This window comes from Motacilla alba, chromosome 4, assembly GCF_015832195.1.
Source record: "Motacilla alba alba isolate MOTALB_02 chromosome 4, Motacilla_alba_V1.0_pri, whole genome shotgun sequence".
Lineage (NCBI taxonomy): Eukaryota > Metazoa > Chordata > Aves > Passeriformes > Motacillidae > Motacilla > Motacilla alba.
Window position 1 is genome coordinate 13,248,368 of NC_052019.1, and position 16,989 is coordinate 13,265,356.

General features: G+C 40.8%; 1 protein-coding gene across 3 annotated transcripts; it reads left to right on the forward strand.

Annotated features, from left to right (window-relative positions):
- The first annotated feature begins 4,237 nt into the window (after positions 1 to 4,237).
- ZNF518B (zinc finger protein 518B) lies at positions 4,238 to 16,921 on the forward strand. 3 transcript variants are annotated; one of them, XM_038135024.1, is made up of 2 exons: positions 4,238 to 4,461; positions 11,843 to 16,921. In XM_038135024.1, exon 2 carries the CDS (start codon positions 12,045 to 12,047, stop codon positions 15,246 to 15,248), a length of 3,204 nt encoding a protein of 1,067 aa, XP_037990952.1. In that variant the 5' UTR covers positions 4,238 to 4,461; positions 11,843 to 12,044; the 3' UTR covers positions 15,249 to 16,921. The 3 variants fall into 3 exon arrangements, with proteins under 3 accessions (XP_037990952.1, XP_037990950.1, XP_037990953.1); XM_038135022.1 differs by lacking the exon at positions 4,238 to 4,461 and adding an exon at positions 4,528 to 4,842; XM_038135025.1 differs by lacking the exon at positions 4,238 to 4,461 and adding an exon at positions 4,528 to 4,802.
- Positions 16,922 to 16,989: the final 68 nt, after the last annotated feature.

Genomic DNA, 16,989 nt, shown 5'->3' on the forward strand with positions numbered 1-16,989 from the left:
CATGGGAAGAAACAAATCAATTAACAGCAAACAGAAGATAGTATAATAATTAATGAAGAGAACTATATAAATTACAGCCAATGAACATTAGTTTCTTTGTTTGCTGAAATGTATAAATAGTGAAAAGTCTTGAAAGTGCTTATGCATGTTCAGGGAAAGAGCTGGCATGCATCCAGTGCTGTAATAAAGTAATGTCTGCAATCTAGTATTAGTAATAGTGTTAGAGAGTTTGATTTATGCCAACATTTTCAGTGACAGAAGGGCTTGTGAATTTAGTAACACACAAAGCAAAACTGTTCCAAGAGAAGCACCTAGAGCACCTGATTCATCTTGTAGCTCATTTACTCATGCTCTTTATTTTCTTTTTATGTGAACCTTCTCTAAACACAGCTGTTTTATAGTTTTGTAGTTGAGCTTCAAAGCTGAAAGAGCTGGGCTTGTTCAGTCTCAAGAAGAGACAACTGACAAGAGACCTCACCAGTGTCTGTAAGTATCTGAAGGGAGGCTTCATGAAGAGGATGGAACCAGGATCTTCCCAGTGGTGCCAAGCAACAGGACAAGAGGCAATGAAGAGAAATTAATGCACAGGAATATTGACGAAGAACTTCTTTACTGTGCAGATGACTGAGCACTAGAATAGATTCTGGAACAGAGAGGTTGTGGAGTCTCCCTCATTGGAGATCTTCAAGAACTGTGCCATGGGCTCTGGGATGGCCCTGCTTGAGCAGGGAGGTTGGACCAGGTGAACCAGTGTGGTCCCTCCCAGTCTCACCCATTCTGTGATTATGTGATTCTGTCTACCTGGGGTTCTCATGGATCCACAAGTAACAAGCAGCATTTCATATCAGATAATTTTGTTAGGGGATGGAAAGGAATGCAGGATGGCAACACGACAAGCAGAGGAAACTGAGGAGCTGTGGTGAATTCCTGGTGACAGGACCAATTTCATGGACAGCAGTGCTGCAAAGGATGCAGGAAGTTAAGGAGGCTTCTTGCTTGGATGCTGCTTCTCTTTGCCGATTAGCAGCACTGCCATCAGCGTTTCTTACTAGGGTAACAAGCCTTGGCATTACCAAGTGCCTGCCCTTCCTTTGGGAGCCCCAGCAGGAAGGCTCAGGAACGCCCAACCAGCACTGCAGGTGGCTGAATCACAGGACAAATTGAGAAGGAACAAAAGAGCAGGCAAGAGCTGGGAATTCAGAGGTCACCAAAGATGGCTTGGAAATGGCAAACCAAAGGGGACAGATAAGGCAGAAACTGCAGGGAATTACTCCCTGTTTGGTGCTCTAAGTCAGTTCAGGGCTGGAGCCTAAGTGAGAAAGGAGCTATGATGGGGTCTGATCTGACCGGGTCTGACGGGTGTCTGCAAAGAAGAGAGCGTTCATGCGACAGGGGCAGGAAATGGAGTCGCTTTGAGCACGAGGTTAGAAAATGCAGGAGCGGGACTGAATTTATGTAGCTGTTAAACACTGAGGAAGGTGCAAATTGTTTCTCTCAAGCGTTCCATAACAAGGCTTTTTCTGGATGACATTGTTTGGCCTTATTTAAATACTGAATACTCTTTGCATTTGTTGGAGGAAATTGTCATTCTGACCTCAGAGCTGGCTAGCTACTCATATCTAAGAGAGGTAAAAGTGCTTAATCAGTGTTGAGTATCAGGCAACTGATTCCATATTACTGATATGAAGTATATTTATTGCAGTCTGGACTTTCTCAGATACAGATAGATGAGGTGAAAAAACCTGTTGGCTCGCAAACTATTTCTTGAATTATTGTGTAAAATATTATAATCTTGTATTTTAGGAATGTTCCTAATTTTTCAGTTTTTGAAAAATCCGATCTGCTAAGTGTAGTTCACTTTTATGAAAATTTGCAACAGTTGGTGGTGACCAAGAGAGGCCAGGAAACAAAGTATAGAATTACAAGAGTAAATATTTGTTCATGTGCATGAGGTGTCCCAGCCAAACTGGGTCACCCTGAATGTGGTTTTACACAGGATTCTTATACTCTTCAACTCTATTCCAGTACAACATGATTTGACTAATAACTAAGACCCACACTACTGATTTCTAATAATTGTAAAATTTTGCCAGGCAACTGTATTTCTGCAGCATTCTTGCTGCTTTTCTATTGATCCAGATGTCCCTGGGGTCATTTTTGCCAGATAACACTGGAAGGGTTTCAAAGACATATTAGAGTGACTAGAATTCTGCCTTTATCTGGGCTGTCCATGGCTGTCCTTTATCTTTTGTGGACAGTTCTGTGCTTCCAAGAAGCAAAATCCCTATTTCCAGGGCTGGGCTGCCCTTTAGTTTGTTTTACTTGAGTATGAACAAACTCAAAAGTCTCCAGTAAAATTCCACTATCTCATTCCATTTCACTGTATTATGTGAACTAATACATGGTAACAAAGGGAATACATGTTCATATTACAAAGACTAATTGATTTAACAGTTAGGGAAGTAAACTTTCATAACACTACAAAATCACCTTTGCAGAATAGCTGACACCAGTCAGTAATTGCAAATTGTCCCTGGTGGCTTTCGTGGGATCTACACACATAACTTCCAACTCTAACTCTGTAACTGCTCAAAATTTCAATGATCACTCATGATTTTTAGCCCTTTGTTTTATCAATAGTAATCTTTTATTATTTTTTTTTTAGATAGAAACTTCCTTAGCTACTCCTTTCATGAAGTTGAGAGTAAAGTACCTTTGATCATCCTTTTTACCTTTCACTGAACCTTTTCCAGTACTATTCTGCCTTTCCTGAGATGAGGGAACTTGAAAACTCAAAGAGCTTTTAAAATGTGTTTAACCATTAATTTACACAGCAGCATTAAACTGCTTTGTTCTCTGCTTTTTCTTCAAATCTCAGCATAAGGCTTATTTTTATCAACTCGATTAAGCACTGAAGTGAGATTTCCACAAAAAACCTTTTCTAAGGCCAAGATTTTGCTCCTGTACAGTACTAGTCAGCTTAGAGTTGATTTTTTATTTGAAGTCAGGATGTTTTTCTTCACTGTGCATCACCATAATCTATCCATAATCTAATCTGCTGCTTTACTGTCTAGTTACTCAGCTGCACAATGTCCTTCCCAGATCTTTAGTGGGTTTTTGTCCTCAGGTCCCTCAATAGCTTGGTATGATCAGAAGGGCTCCCTTTTCAAGTCACTTGTACGTTGAGCAGGTCCAAGCAGAGATTGATCCAGCAGTGCACCTGTCATCTCTATGCTACAAGGACTACACACTCACTCCACCTTTAACCAGCTAATCATGCCAAGATTGATCTTAAGCTGTTACAGTTTTGTTTCTTTAACAGTCTGTCAAAAACCTTCTAGAAATCCCAACAGGCTCTGTCAGCCAGAAAGCTTTCTTCACAAGTTTAAAGATATTCAGTAAACTACAGCGTTCCAAACTGCCATTGAGAATGCTTTCTTACACTGCTAATCAAAAGATGTAACAGACTCTTGAAGGCAAGATCTCATTTTGGAACTAAAACAAATTGAGAGGATTCTTTTTCTCCACAGGGATTCTTTCCCTGTATATAGCTCTCCCTTTTCTTTTTCTTTGTGACCTGAAGAGCCTATCCCAAAATCAAAGATCCCTGAGGATGCATGTCCATGCCTAGACAAGATCAAGCACTCTCAAATCATTCCAGTAGAGAACAGATGGGAAAATGTGTCACAGCAACAGAGTTCAACTTTGAAGACATGTACGAAAAAGCTTCATTCCGAAGACTTCATCTGGCAAGACTTCGGGTCCTGTGGTTTATTTTTTTTAAAGTGGAGCGATTTGATAATGCAGAGACATCAAGGGTACTTTATAGGGCAATACGCAGTCAGTTAAATCCTCTTTTTCTCCCTTCAAATTTTGCTAAGAACACTTAATTTCAAAAGACATCTGGATTTCATAGAAAGGATATGAAAATACACAACCACTGTCACTGCAGTACTTTACTGAGCGATGCCCGTGAAATGCGTGCCCACACCATACCCTAGCGAAACACAGCGGAATCGGAAGGGATGTAGAGAGGTTATCGGGAACAGCAGCGCATCCTTTGGCCCGCAGTGTCAGCGCGGAGGGGCGGCCAGAGGCACCGAGCCGAGCTCGCACTCCTCCCGCGGCGCACCGGGGCTCCCGGCGCTGCTCTCCGCGGCCGGCGGCGCGGGCGCCGGGCAGGTGCCGGGGCTCGGTAGAGCTCTACGCGGGCGGGCGGGGCGCGGTGAGGTCAGTTCCGCCGCCGCGCGGGCGGGGGCCGGGCCGGGCCGGCGGCGGGGGGCTCGCTCGCCCTCCCTGCCGGAATGAGCGCCGCAGGGCGGGGCGGCAGCGGCCGCGCAGGACGCGGGGCGGCGCTGCGTTCCTCCCGTGTCCGGAGACAACGGGAGCGGCGGCGGCCGGCGGGGTCAGCGCCGAGGGACGCCGCCCTTCCCTCATCCCCCTCGTCCCGCTCCGAGCCAGGTAAGGCCCGCGCCCGCCGCGCCCGCCGCCCTCCGCCGGGCGCCCGCGCGGGGCCGGAGCGGGCGCGGCGCGCGGTGCTGCCCCCTGCGGGCCGGCGGCGGCAGTGCGCGGCGGCGGCGGGCGGAGGTTGCGCGGCCCGCCCCGCTCCGCATCCCCGCGGCGCCGCGCTCGGGCCCGCGCACGGACTGCGAGCGGCCGAGGGAGGCCGCCCTTCCGCGGAGAGCGGCGGCGCCGCTGCGTGGGTGGGCTGGATGCCCAAGAAAAGGAGGATTTTGGTGCTTGCCGTCTCGTGGACGCCATCAGGCCGCTTTGGACTCGTCTGGACTAAAGCTGTTGTCCAGGTTTGTCGTCTTGGTCATCCTGAAGAAAAGGAGCTCTCGGGTTAGTAAATGTGTTCATGAGCAAAATAGAACATCCTGTGTTTCGTGTGCAAATAAGGTTCTTTTGAGTGGTTGGGCATAAGATTGGCTTAATTGAATCCCATATTGAATTTTGTTGCAAGACAGTCTATCATTGAGAAGTGTTACATTGGACACTTAAAGTAATTTAGACGTATAAACCGATTTTCTTCTAAATAAATAATCCGGTGTTACCGTATGTGTAGCCAAAATGTCCTGCAATGTACATTTAATTTAAAAAGTCTGCTTTATAGCTAAGAAGACTAGTGGTGTTTTACAGGATTTTTCTAGCAGTCTGTTGTGCATTGTTACTGCAGTAGGTGGTTACAGTCAAGGCTCTTTTCTTGCACGTACAAACAGTATGTGGCTAATTTTATCAGGAATGGAATCTGTGGAAATCAATTTTAACATCTACATGAGTGCTTTGAGATGAGGGTATGGAGGAATATGTGCTTTTAATGGGACTCTTCCCCCTCTTCCATTTTCTTCAGTGCCATACTTCCTTGCTGTATTTCCTAGAGGCCTTAGAGCTCAAGAGTAGGGTAATGCTTTATGCTAGTCACTATGCTCTGAATATGCAGAAAGACTTTGAAAATCGTCGTAAATTGTGTGAAATGATGAAATGAACAGCACAGATTAAAAAAAATTGATCATACATGTAATGATAAACAACTCTATAAACGTCTCTAGGCACTCTAGAATACTGCTTTTGAGACAGTAGTTATTTGGTAATGCCTTGTTAAGCTTTTTGCAGGAAGACCACCAAGCCGTTGAATGATATGACCGAAATGTGTCTCTTTGAGATACAAATAAAGCTAGGCCTTGTTCCTAGAGCCGCAGGGAAGCAGACCTCCATTTCAGTAGAATGCTGCATGGTACATACATGTACCTGTGTCCATACAATGCCAAAAAATGTTAGTAAATTGGACAATGTTTGACTTATGCATTCAAAAAATAGTGATTTCCTTTCAATCGGTGTTTTGCATGACTTTGTCAGTAATAAACATTTTAAGTGTAATTGATTTTTTTTCTGTAGAGTGAAAGAACTGTATATTTTTTAATAAAAATGAGCTCTAAAAACTTGGTGCATGGTCCTTGCTCTTCTTAATTGTCTGCATTGTCATTCTTCATTTTGCTTTGAAAAACCTCATGTGAATTTCAGCTAAAAACCAAGAACTGTTACGACTGTGTGATTAGCTGTTATTGTGAGACAAAATGGCTTTTTAAGAAGAAATACTTGTAGATGAAATTTCTGTGGTGCATTTGAATCGTTTGTTTTTAATACAAAATTAACTATTTTAATTAATTCAATATGTAATACTTGAGTGAAGCACTTTGGCTCTCTCCCAGTCATTAGGCCTAAAATTAGTGACTGGTAATTGGCAGCTGTGTGGTTGGGTCAGTAGAACAGTTAACTCTGCTGAGCAGAGGTAGTTGATGTTAAACAATCAGTGCGTAGATATTTATATATATATATATAAAATTGCAAAATACAGGCAAGGGAATTTTAAGCATCCATAAAGGTTGAAATTTTTCACAGTGGCTCAAATTTTATTCACTGCATCCTCCTGATGCAGTGATGCACAGTGTCCTCCAATTCTGTTTAAACTTGTTTTTCTTAGGGATGACTTATATGGGCTTTTCAATACCAAAGCACACCCTGATTATTGACTGCAGTCTGTGATCTTTGTGCATGAGAGGTGTGTGCTTTGCTGAAGTAAGGGCTCATTTATTTGATCATATAGGCTAAATGCATCCTGCTCATCAAACCCTTTTCATTGATAGCAGCATGTAGTTTGAACTAAAAGAAACTAAAGCCCTGGAATGTACATATTCTTCTTTGAAATGATGAACAATTTTTTGATGTATTTGAAGTAAATAGAAATTTCTAGTCTGACAGTGGCCCCCACATCAGTGGTTTGTAACCTACTGCAGTGCAAAAACCCTTGTACTGGTTGAATTTGGCATAGTCAGGCTGCAGAGGATGTTTTGTCCTAGTTTCCTTTGTTTTAATGCATCTTTGTTTTTTAACCTATATGTAGCTGGGATATCCAGAGTTTGGAATGCCTTTTAATTTCTGTGCATCTGTTAGTCTCTTGTGTCTTGAGCAGCAAAGTTCAAGATACGATACTGTTGTGTGAAAGGTGGAAATGTTTGTTTCATCGAATGCCTGACCTTTTAATGTCACTGAATTGCAGGTGTTTGGTAGGAGTGAATGGGAAAATTTGGTTTATCTTTCTTGTGATGTCTTTTTTCCATGTCCTTTTTTTCCTTTCCTCTCCAAACTCTATTTTTTTTAATGTTTCCTAATTTGGATACTTTTTTGTATTTCTTAATATTTTTTTTCTGGATTCATTCCTGTGAAGACAGTAACTGGAATTGACTCTCTTACTGTCTCTTATTTCATTTTTCATCCATCCCATTCCTGTGTTTGCCATTGAGACTCTTTGTAGACTTCAAGGTCTTCCTTTAATGATATCTTTGGGTTGGTCTGTGTGCACTGCATATGATTATACCTTGAAAATCCACTATCTATCTTTTAATTAAATCTTCTGAAGCATGTTTCTTCCAATCCTTCAAATACCAAAACAAATCTTTAGGGGAATTCCTCCCCCTCCCCACCTTCCCCAGTGGTATGGAGTGAATGTATGTGAAATGTTCACCTCCTTGTGTACATTGATGATATTGGCTTTCTGAAATGACTAGAAAAATATATATTTTTTTCGCACAGGCATGAAATTACAATATAATTTTGGGCTTGTTTTATCCAAAATAAGTATAAATTGGAGCTGTTTGTATCAAAACCTTTGTTGTTAACTGGTCAGTGTTCAAGTTACATGGTGAAAAACTAGCTAGGAATTCAGCAGAGATGTTACTTTGACATCAGCTGGTTATTCAGTTCTTTTTTTTTTACCTTTTACTGGGTCTAGCTGGGATGGAGTTAAATTTCTTGAAAGCAGCCTGTACAGTGCTGTGGCTAAAACAGTCTTGATAACACGCTGATGTTTTGGTTGTTGTTCAACAGTGTTTGCACAAGGTCAAGGTTTTCTTCCCCCCACCACTCTGTTGAGTAGGCATGGGGTGGGCAAGAGATTGGGAGGGCACAAAGCTGGGCCAGCTGCCCAGAATTGGTCGGGGGATAGTCCACATCATACAGTGTTGTGCTCAGCCAGGAAAACTGGAAGCAGAGGGAGAAGGGCAGAGGGGGGTTGCCTTCCAGGGTGCCTGCTGCTTGGAGACTGGCTGGGCATTGGTTTGCTTCTGGAAGGTGGTGAGTGATTTCCCTTATGTCTCCTCCCTGCTTCTTTCCTTCCGTTTAACTGCCTTTGTTCTGACCCATAAACTTTCCTGTGCTTCTTCTCTCCTTTATCCTCCTTGCTACTGAGGGAGGGGAGGGTGGGACAGCAGGAAGTGGCTCTGTGGCTGCTTGGCTGCTGCCTGGGACCAACCTGGGCACATACGGAGTGCAGGCACACGCCAGCGCTTGAAACCTGCATTCTAGCAACACGGTATTTGTCACAGGTCTGCATGAAAATGTGGTTTTGGACCACATTTTCTACATATACCTGTTTGAATTAGAAGAATTTGGAAGGATTGCTAGCCTGTTCTTGGAATTACCTCTGTTAAATTTTTCTGGCATAGTCTTGGACTGAGAAACCCAGAAATGTTAAATTGAAGTCTTCTGAAAATGTTGGACTGCATTTCTTGTACTTTCTTGCCCTTTAAAGGTTGTGGATTCTTTTTCATGTTCTCCCAAAAAGTGAAATCTACAGAGTTTAAAAAATACAAGAAAATTCTCTGGGTTTATAATTTTTTTTTTTGTGGTCAAGGATGTTGATTGCATAAATTCTCTATACTTAGCTTTCAGTTAGTTCACATGGAGGGCAGTTTCAGTATTAATGGATAGATGTTAACAGCAGAAAAAGGCAAATACTGATACAGCTTCTCTGTTTCCTTTCAGATGCCATGTTACTTCTTTCTTAAAGCTGTATAGAAATGCATAAAGTATCTTTGGTCTGGATCTTAAGCTTATCAAGATCTCTTATCATCTTTTTCCTGAAACAAAACTGGATGTCCTGAACATAGGCCTACCACCACACTTGCGTGTCGGCGGGTTAGTCTTAAGTCTAGAAAGTGGTAGTAGCCAGGGAAGGATGTTCCATCTGAACTACCACAAATGTTTTGCTTTTCACTTATCTTTAGAATCAGGGTAATAGAGCACATAATGTCATCCACATTAGAATTGCTTGAAGAATATTCTCCAGGTCATGATACAGCAGTCATGTATACTTTCCTCCTTCTTGCAAGGCTGCCATTGATTTGTTTTTCAAATTGTGTGTATTTTCACAGCTGTCTGCATTGCAATGAGACGAGATTACTGCAGTTCTAGAACTACCCACTAAGGAGTTTTAGTGTACACCCATCCATCTGCTTGAGAGTGAAAAGCTTGTTACATTGTCCCTAACCAGTTTTCTAACTTTTACTGGTGTTTACTGTGGTTGCATCAGAACACTTTGAAGAGCCCTATATTTAGGGCAGCATTGATATAGCAGCTACAGATATTGTTGGAGTACAAGGAAGATAATGGAATCACTGAATGGTTTGTGTTGGAAGAGACCTAGTTCAACATCCTGCCATGAGAAAGAATGCTTTCCACTAGACCAGATTGCTCAGGGTTCCATCCAGCCTGACCTTGAACACTGCCAGGGATGGGGCATTGACAGTTGCTCTGCGCAGCCTGTTCCAGTAGCCTCACCACCCTCACAGTAATGAATTTCTTCCTAATATCTAATTTAAATCTTACCTTTCTTCAGCTTGAAGCCATTTCCCCTTGTCCTATCACTGCATGCCCTTGTGAAAAGTCCCTCTCCAGCCTTCTTGGAAGCCCCCTTTCAGTACTTGAAGGTGCTATAAGGTCTCTATAAAGCCACCTCTTTAAGCTGAACAACCCCAACTCTCTCAGCCTGTCCTCATGGGAGAAGTGCTTGAGCCCTGTGATAAGCTTTGAATGGCTCCAGAGGAGAGGCGCTGAACATCTTCCTTCTGTTGGGAGCCCCAAAGCTGCATGCAGCTGCAGTTCAGGTGGGGTCTCATGAGAGCAGAGTGGGAGAATTGCCTCCCTCAATGTGCTGGCTATGCTGCTTTTGATGCAGTAGTATGGTTGCATTCTGGGTTGTGAGCACATAAGATGCAGGAACCTTCTTGGATCAGATATTTAGTCCTGTCAAGGCACTGGGGAGATCACAGAATTATTTAGGCTGGAAAAGACTTACAAGATCATCAAGTCCAACCTGTAACCCAGCACTGCCAAGCTAACCACTAAACCATATCCTTGAGTGTCCAGTTTACACGTCTTTCATATCCCCAGGGATGTTAACTCCATCCCTAGGAGGTAACTCCACCACTTCCATAGGTAACCTGTTCCAATTACTGACACCCTTTCAATGAAAAAATTTTCTTAATATTCAGTTTAAATGTGCTCTGGTGCAACTTGAGGCAATTTCCTCTCTTCCTGTCACTTGTTACGTGGGAGAAGAGGCTGACACCCACCTGGCTACAGCCTCCTTGCAGGTAGTTACAGAGATCAATAAGGTCTCCCCTGAGCCCCCTTTTTGACACTCCCAGCTCCCTCAGCCACTCCTTGTAAGATTTACTCTCTAGGTGTTTCACCAGTTCTGTTGACCTTCTCTGGACTTGCTCAGGCACCTCAATGTCTTTCCACTATCGTAGTTTAATTTCTTGATTACCATATGGTTATTGTGATGGGAAGCTGCTTAAGTGAACTCAGCACTGTGCTTTTGGAGTCCAAATCAGGCCCTGATCTCTGTAGGTGGACTTGGTGAGGATCTGCACTTCAGAAGCAGAAGGCTTTTGAAGGGTGTATTGGAAAACAGAAGTAACCTTATGCAATTGAGTCTCTGATTGCAAGTGTGTGCAACAGTATGTCTGTAACTAATGATGTTAGAATAAGAAAGGTGTTGATTTGACTTCATGTATGTCTTCTCAAAAGCCTAATTTGATTGTTTATTTTCCACATAATAGTGGTTTCATAGTCTTGCCAAAAGCTTAAAGGCTGAGATCTTCTTCCTGTTAAATATAGTAGAGAGACAAAGTGCTGGAACCTGTGGGCCAAACATATTGCATGTGTTAATTTGGTGTTTTACAGTGATATTACTGATCTCCCTCTGCCTTATGTTGCATTGTTTATTTTGCTTGATTGATGTTCTGTTTTATTGGGGTGAAGTGAATTATTTATATGCTTGTCCACATGTATAGAAGTGATTACACTGTAATATTAATAGAAGAAAAAGTAATTAATTTTGCAGCCACAGATTGTTTTGACTTCATTGCTTTGAGAACATGTGAAGCATAAATCACATCTTGTTATGAATTAGTGCTCAAGACTGTTTGTCTTGACTGTTTTCAGTCTGAAACATTGGCACTGATTAGAAAAGAACTTCCTTCTGTATGTCAGGAATTTCCATGCTAGCTTAAAAATTCTTTTATTTAAAAACAAACTAATGTTTCTAGTAACCATCGTAGTCGCATTCTGTTTCCCTGCTATTCACATGTGAATGGAACTTCTATGTTTCATGATATCTTGTTCTGAGTTGAGGGCTATATATGAACTGAAATCATACTCTGCTGCTCAGTTCTGTTATCAAGTATCTTCTTTGGCTTATAAATATGTTTCTTAAGTGTAAAAATTTTCATGACATGGGAGAAATACCATAAACTCTTCAGGTTCTGATGCAATATGAATTTGAGAATGTTTTGAATGAGAGCAAATGTTAAAGGATTATTTGATTTGGTATGCTTTAGAATTATTGGTTGTATATGCAGAGTACAATCAGTGGTATATTGACAGTAGATTTGCACTCTGTAATTCAGCTCTAGTCCACTAACAGTTCAATTATTAGTTCATTGTATTTCAGTGATCATTGAATCTTAATTGACTTAATGTTCTGCTTTTTATTCTTTAGTGCTGCAAGCTGATTGACTAAGAACATGGAATATAATATGGATGCAGTTGCTTGAACGTCATTTCTTCCAAAGCTTATTTTCTGCAGATTGGTAGCCTGAATGATTGATTGATAAGAAATATACGCAGGACTAATACCAAGAAAACATTCTGTCAGTTGCTGTTGTATTTAATGAAAATGATGCAGAGTTGCTTCATCTGAAATGCAGTTGAAAAAAATGAGGGAAATTTTACCAAGATTGTACTCTGGCCAAATTAATGATAGAAAGAATTCTTTAACTACATCCCCAAAGCAATCTGATGATAAAACAAATCTGTCAAAAGGAGCACATCACCAAAACTGCTGTTACCAAGGAACTGAGGCTGAGAACGATAAGTTGTCACTGATAAGCTGTATAAAGTGCAGAAATGTTCAGAAAATTTCAATGCAAGATATAGAGAAGCATAAGAAGCTTGAGTGGACTGAAGACAGAAATTTCATCTGCAAGAAGTGCAGTCATATTAAACCACCAGCTTTTGATTTTGTTCCTGAGGGTGCCAATGTTGCAGACTATGAAAAACATGAAAGAAAAACCCCAAGTAAAACTCAGAAAACGTTTAAAGTAAAAAATTTTCTGCCAGGCAAATACTACTGTGATAAATGCAGATTTTCAACAAAGGATCCTTTACAGTATAAAAAGCATGTAGGACAGCATGAAGAAATTAAGTTTCTTTGTTCCCACTGTAGTTATGTATCCTACACCAAAGGAGAATTCCAGAGACATTTGGTGAAGCACACTGGAACCTTTCCGTATCAGTGTGAGTACTGTGAATATGGTGCTGTTAGACATGACTATATAGTTAAGCACACGAGAAGAGTACATGAAACACCCAGAAAACGCCTGTCAAATACTCTCGTGAACCACAAGCAAAAGAAGCAGAGTCAAAGCACTTTATGTAAAAAGCAGAAATACAATAAAATTCCTTTCCAAAATGAACTTTCAAGTTTGCCTTCAAATATGGTTTGTGAGATTCCAAGTAAAGCAACTAAAACAGTCTGCTCATCTCAAAATGTAGAATGTAGCATAAACATATCATCAGTCCCGGATAAGACAATATTGGAGCCATCTGAAATGAGTGTATGTGAGAATCAAAGTGTGGAGGTTGAGGTTTATTCTCCAAAAACAGAGCCTTTACAACCTGGGATGCCTTTAACAGTAATTGCACCATCTGAACTTGTAGTTCCTTCCAACTGTTTAGCTCAGATAGTAGAGCTAAAAATAGTGAATGGAGCACAACAACTGGTTCTTAAACTAATTCCTATGAAAGAAGCAACTTACAAACCTGTGAACTGTGCAGAAGAGGAACTTGAGAATCAAGGTATAGAACGATCTGCAGAAGTAAAGAAAATATCTGTGTGTCAAGATGAGTTACTAACTATGGAAGTGAATGTAAACAAATTATCCAGTGTTAGTAACCAGCTTAATTTGGATAGTATATATGACAAGAATTCTGAATGTTACTCTTCTTCTGATTCTCAGCTCTCAGGCTATAGCTCTGTATCTGTACAGAGGGAAGATCCATCAAAATTATGCTTTCATTTGGTGAAGGGTATTGATGTCCATTCAGGTGTTATAGAACTTTGTTCTCAATCTCTGGTGAAGAATAGTGCTGAAAAAAAAAGTGATCTTAAATCCTCAAGGGCAAAAGTAGATGGAAAAAATAACTTGCATAGTGATCTGTACTGTTATGAAGAAGGTGAACATACATATTGTCCAAAATACGCTTCCGTTTCCGAAGGTAAAAGTTCCAAGAATGTTCCAGTAGAAGCTGCTCAGGAGGGCAAAAATTTTTCTGCTGTCCATAAAGAAAAGGATACATTGTCTGTGAAGAGGGTTGACAAAGAACATAGGAGTCTACCAGTTAGCTCTACTGAAGCACATTTAGCTGGAAAGGGTTTTGATGAAGGAGGAAAAAACTTCCACATTACTAAAACTCCAGCTTTTGAGGGTGTAACATCTGGCTTGAGCAAAGTGAAGAGAACTGAAACCATAAGGCAAAAGAGTAGTCATCTTCTGGAATCACTTGAACTACAGAAGATGGAAAATAAAGGCAGTCCTTTTGAAGGACCTGTTATTTCATCTGTATTTTCTCTTAGCTCTGGGACTGAAAATGTTCCAGAGGATGTCAGATGGGATGACACAACACGCAGGAAGAAATCAGCAACATTGCTGTGTAGAAAGATTGCTCAACTCATGTCTGCTGCTGAACCTAACATGAAATCCGTGCCCTTGAGATGTCAGGCTTCTAGTAAAAAGTTGCTTTTGCCTCAGGAAAGTTCAGCAAGCTGTGAGGGAGCTGTTTGTGCCACTGAAGTGGAACAACCTGTGACTTTGTCTGAAGCACATGCTGGAAGAAGTGTGATTAGTAGTGAAGAACACAGTGAAGATCAGCTCTTTACATTTGCAAGAACTTCCAAAAACAGGGTAACTAAAAATTCCCATGTTGCTACCCCAGTGTTTATCCCCAAAGGGACAATGCTGAGAGTACTGAATTCTACTAGCAGTCAAAGCTCATACGGAATAGAAAACAGGAGTGAAACATCAGCTCCTGTGCATCGCAATGAAATGTTTCTGCCTCGCCCGGTCCCCGTCAGTGTTTCTGAGACACTCAGCAGTAATTTCCCACGTTTGCCTAATCAGAGTGAACCAAGTGCTGAGTCCCAAACTATATCACTCAGGCAAAGACCAAAGCGAGAGGCAAGTACTAAAAATAACAGCAAGCAAACTGGTGTACCATTTCAGAAAAGCAGTGATGTGAATAAGCAAAGCAAACCCTATTCAAAAAGTCCCAAAAATAAGGCAAAACAAACAAGCTTCAGAGAACTTCCTAAGAGAAAAACAAGAGCTCAGTCAGAAACCACTTCAAGTTCTGATATGTCGTACCTGTTGACAGCAAGACGTCTTCGACTTCTTCCTCTGAAAACAAATCAGTTGATAAAATGCCCTCGTCGTAATCAGCCAGTTGTGGTATTAAACCATCCTGATGTTGATTCACCAGAGATAATTAATGTCATGAAGACTATCAACAAGTATAAAGGTCAAGTCCTGAAAGTAGTTCTGTCGGAAAGGACAAGTAGTTGTCTTGGTGTCAAACGCTATCGAAAGCGTCTTACTCTTCAGAATGCTGAGACAGGAAACCAGGCAAAAAAGCGGAGTATGCTGAAAATGAAGCTAAAAAAGACCCACAAAAACAACTACCAAGTGGTGGAAACTTCGCCAGCTGAAGCACTTCGATGTCTCTTTAAGTGTTGGTTTTGTGGGAGAGTATATATGGACCAAGAAGAATGGATAAGTCATGGACAGAGACACTTAATAGAGGCAACCAAGGGTTGGGATGTTCTTTCTCTTCAAGCAAAAAAACGTTAAGCGAGAGCCTAGGGGAGGTTTCCCCTCTTGCTTTTAGTGAGTGACACTTGCTTGAAATGGAGGATGGAAATAACTGCTTTATTTTGCCAAAAGTCCTCTGCTGTTAGCTAAGTGAAGAAGAGAGTAGAGGTACAGAGAGATAGAGAAGCTGATAGTGAGGATTAAGCACCACTTTGCACTCTTGTGATTGAAATTTGTATTGGAGGTCAGCTTCATCTGTTCCATAGGAAAAATTTGAAGAAGATTTGCTATGCAAACATCTTTCTAGTTACCTTAGGATACTGTGCTGTATGTGGTTTGTGCTAGGTCTGTATGGATTATAATCTTAGATGATGAGATCTTTGTAAATTTAACAGGATTTAGTTTGCTGAGATTGAGCACATCTGTATGGAAATGCACCTTTGGTCCTCTGTGGACAGCAAGTGTAACTCATAGGTTTTAGTGGCAAATTAAGCACTACACATAAAAAGTAAAATTTAAATGCAAGTGCTGTGTTTCAGTGAAATAAAAACACTTCTGCTTACTTCGGAGGAGGTACAAGGGTGTAAATGAGAAATCTATGGAATCAGTTACTCCTGCTAGGTCACATAGCACAAAAAAATTTAATTTTGTTTGGTACTGAGTCTTTACCTAGACTGTATTGTGTAGATGAGAGGGAGCAGAACGCTGTCAGGATTCTGTGCCATCAAGCCAGAGATACCTTCAGGCTTGGGCTGATAGTGAAAAGCGCTTCTCTGTATGGCCTCAAGGCTGTTTGTTCTAAAATAGTATTAGCCAAACATGAACTCTGTACCACCTTGTGTGTGATAGAAGCATTTACAGACTCGGTATTTGGTTAGAACTCTAGTTGGTGAGCTTATTTACTAGGGAGCTTGTTGAAGACTTTTCAAACTGAAAAGCCACGTTGCACAGCTTTTACATTGACAGTGTTGAACCAGATTTTCAGTGCAATCTTTCATCGTATTTAAGAATTTAGATGTTGTTACAATTTATTTTTTGTCGGCCTCAAATTCATACAAGCATGTGCCTAGTTACAGATTATGTCTGATGCGTACTGACTTCAGTGCAGTGTAAACATTGCTCAGTTGCTTAAACACTTCTCTAAATCAGGGCCAAATTACAGCTTTTTAGTAAAAAAGAGGGATGGATGACACTGAAGTTACTGTTTCTGTATGTGAGCTGTGGATGTTTGTCTTCATCTTGTCAATTTTAAATCATTTTAGAATCATTTAGAATGAAGTATATTGAAGCACATACTTACAATTAAAATAATGTGTTACAGTTTTAGAAATATGAAAATCAATACTGACTCTAATGCTGGATGTGTGTTCTATGTTTGAACTGGGACTTCTCTGGTAAACTGGTAGTCCCTAACTTTTTTCACTGATGATGGTGCATTTTTGTAAACAGTTTAGCTGGGAATATTTTTTTATATACTCCAGCAGATTATACATTGTTTTGATAAAATATTTATCATATCTACATTAGAATGTAAATATTTTAAAACTACATCTGACTGAGGTTTACTTTCAAAACCACTTACTGCTTTCCCATAATTTTGCAATACAGTGTTAAAATCCTTCCAATAGCTGGTGCTTTAAGTCAGATCTTTTCATCGTGTATACATGGAAAATTTTTGTATCATTTGTATCAGACTAAACTATTCCACAGAACAAACTTTGTTTTTCCTGTTTTGTCAATAATAAGGAAATGACAGTTCTCATTTTGTATTCAAATGGAA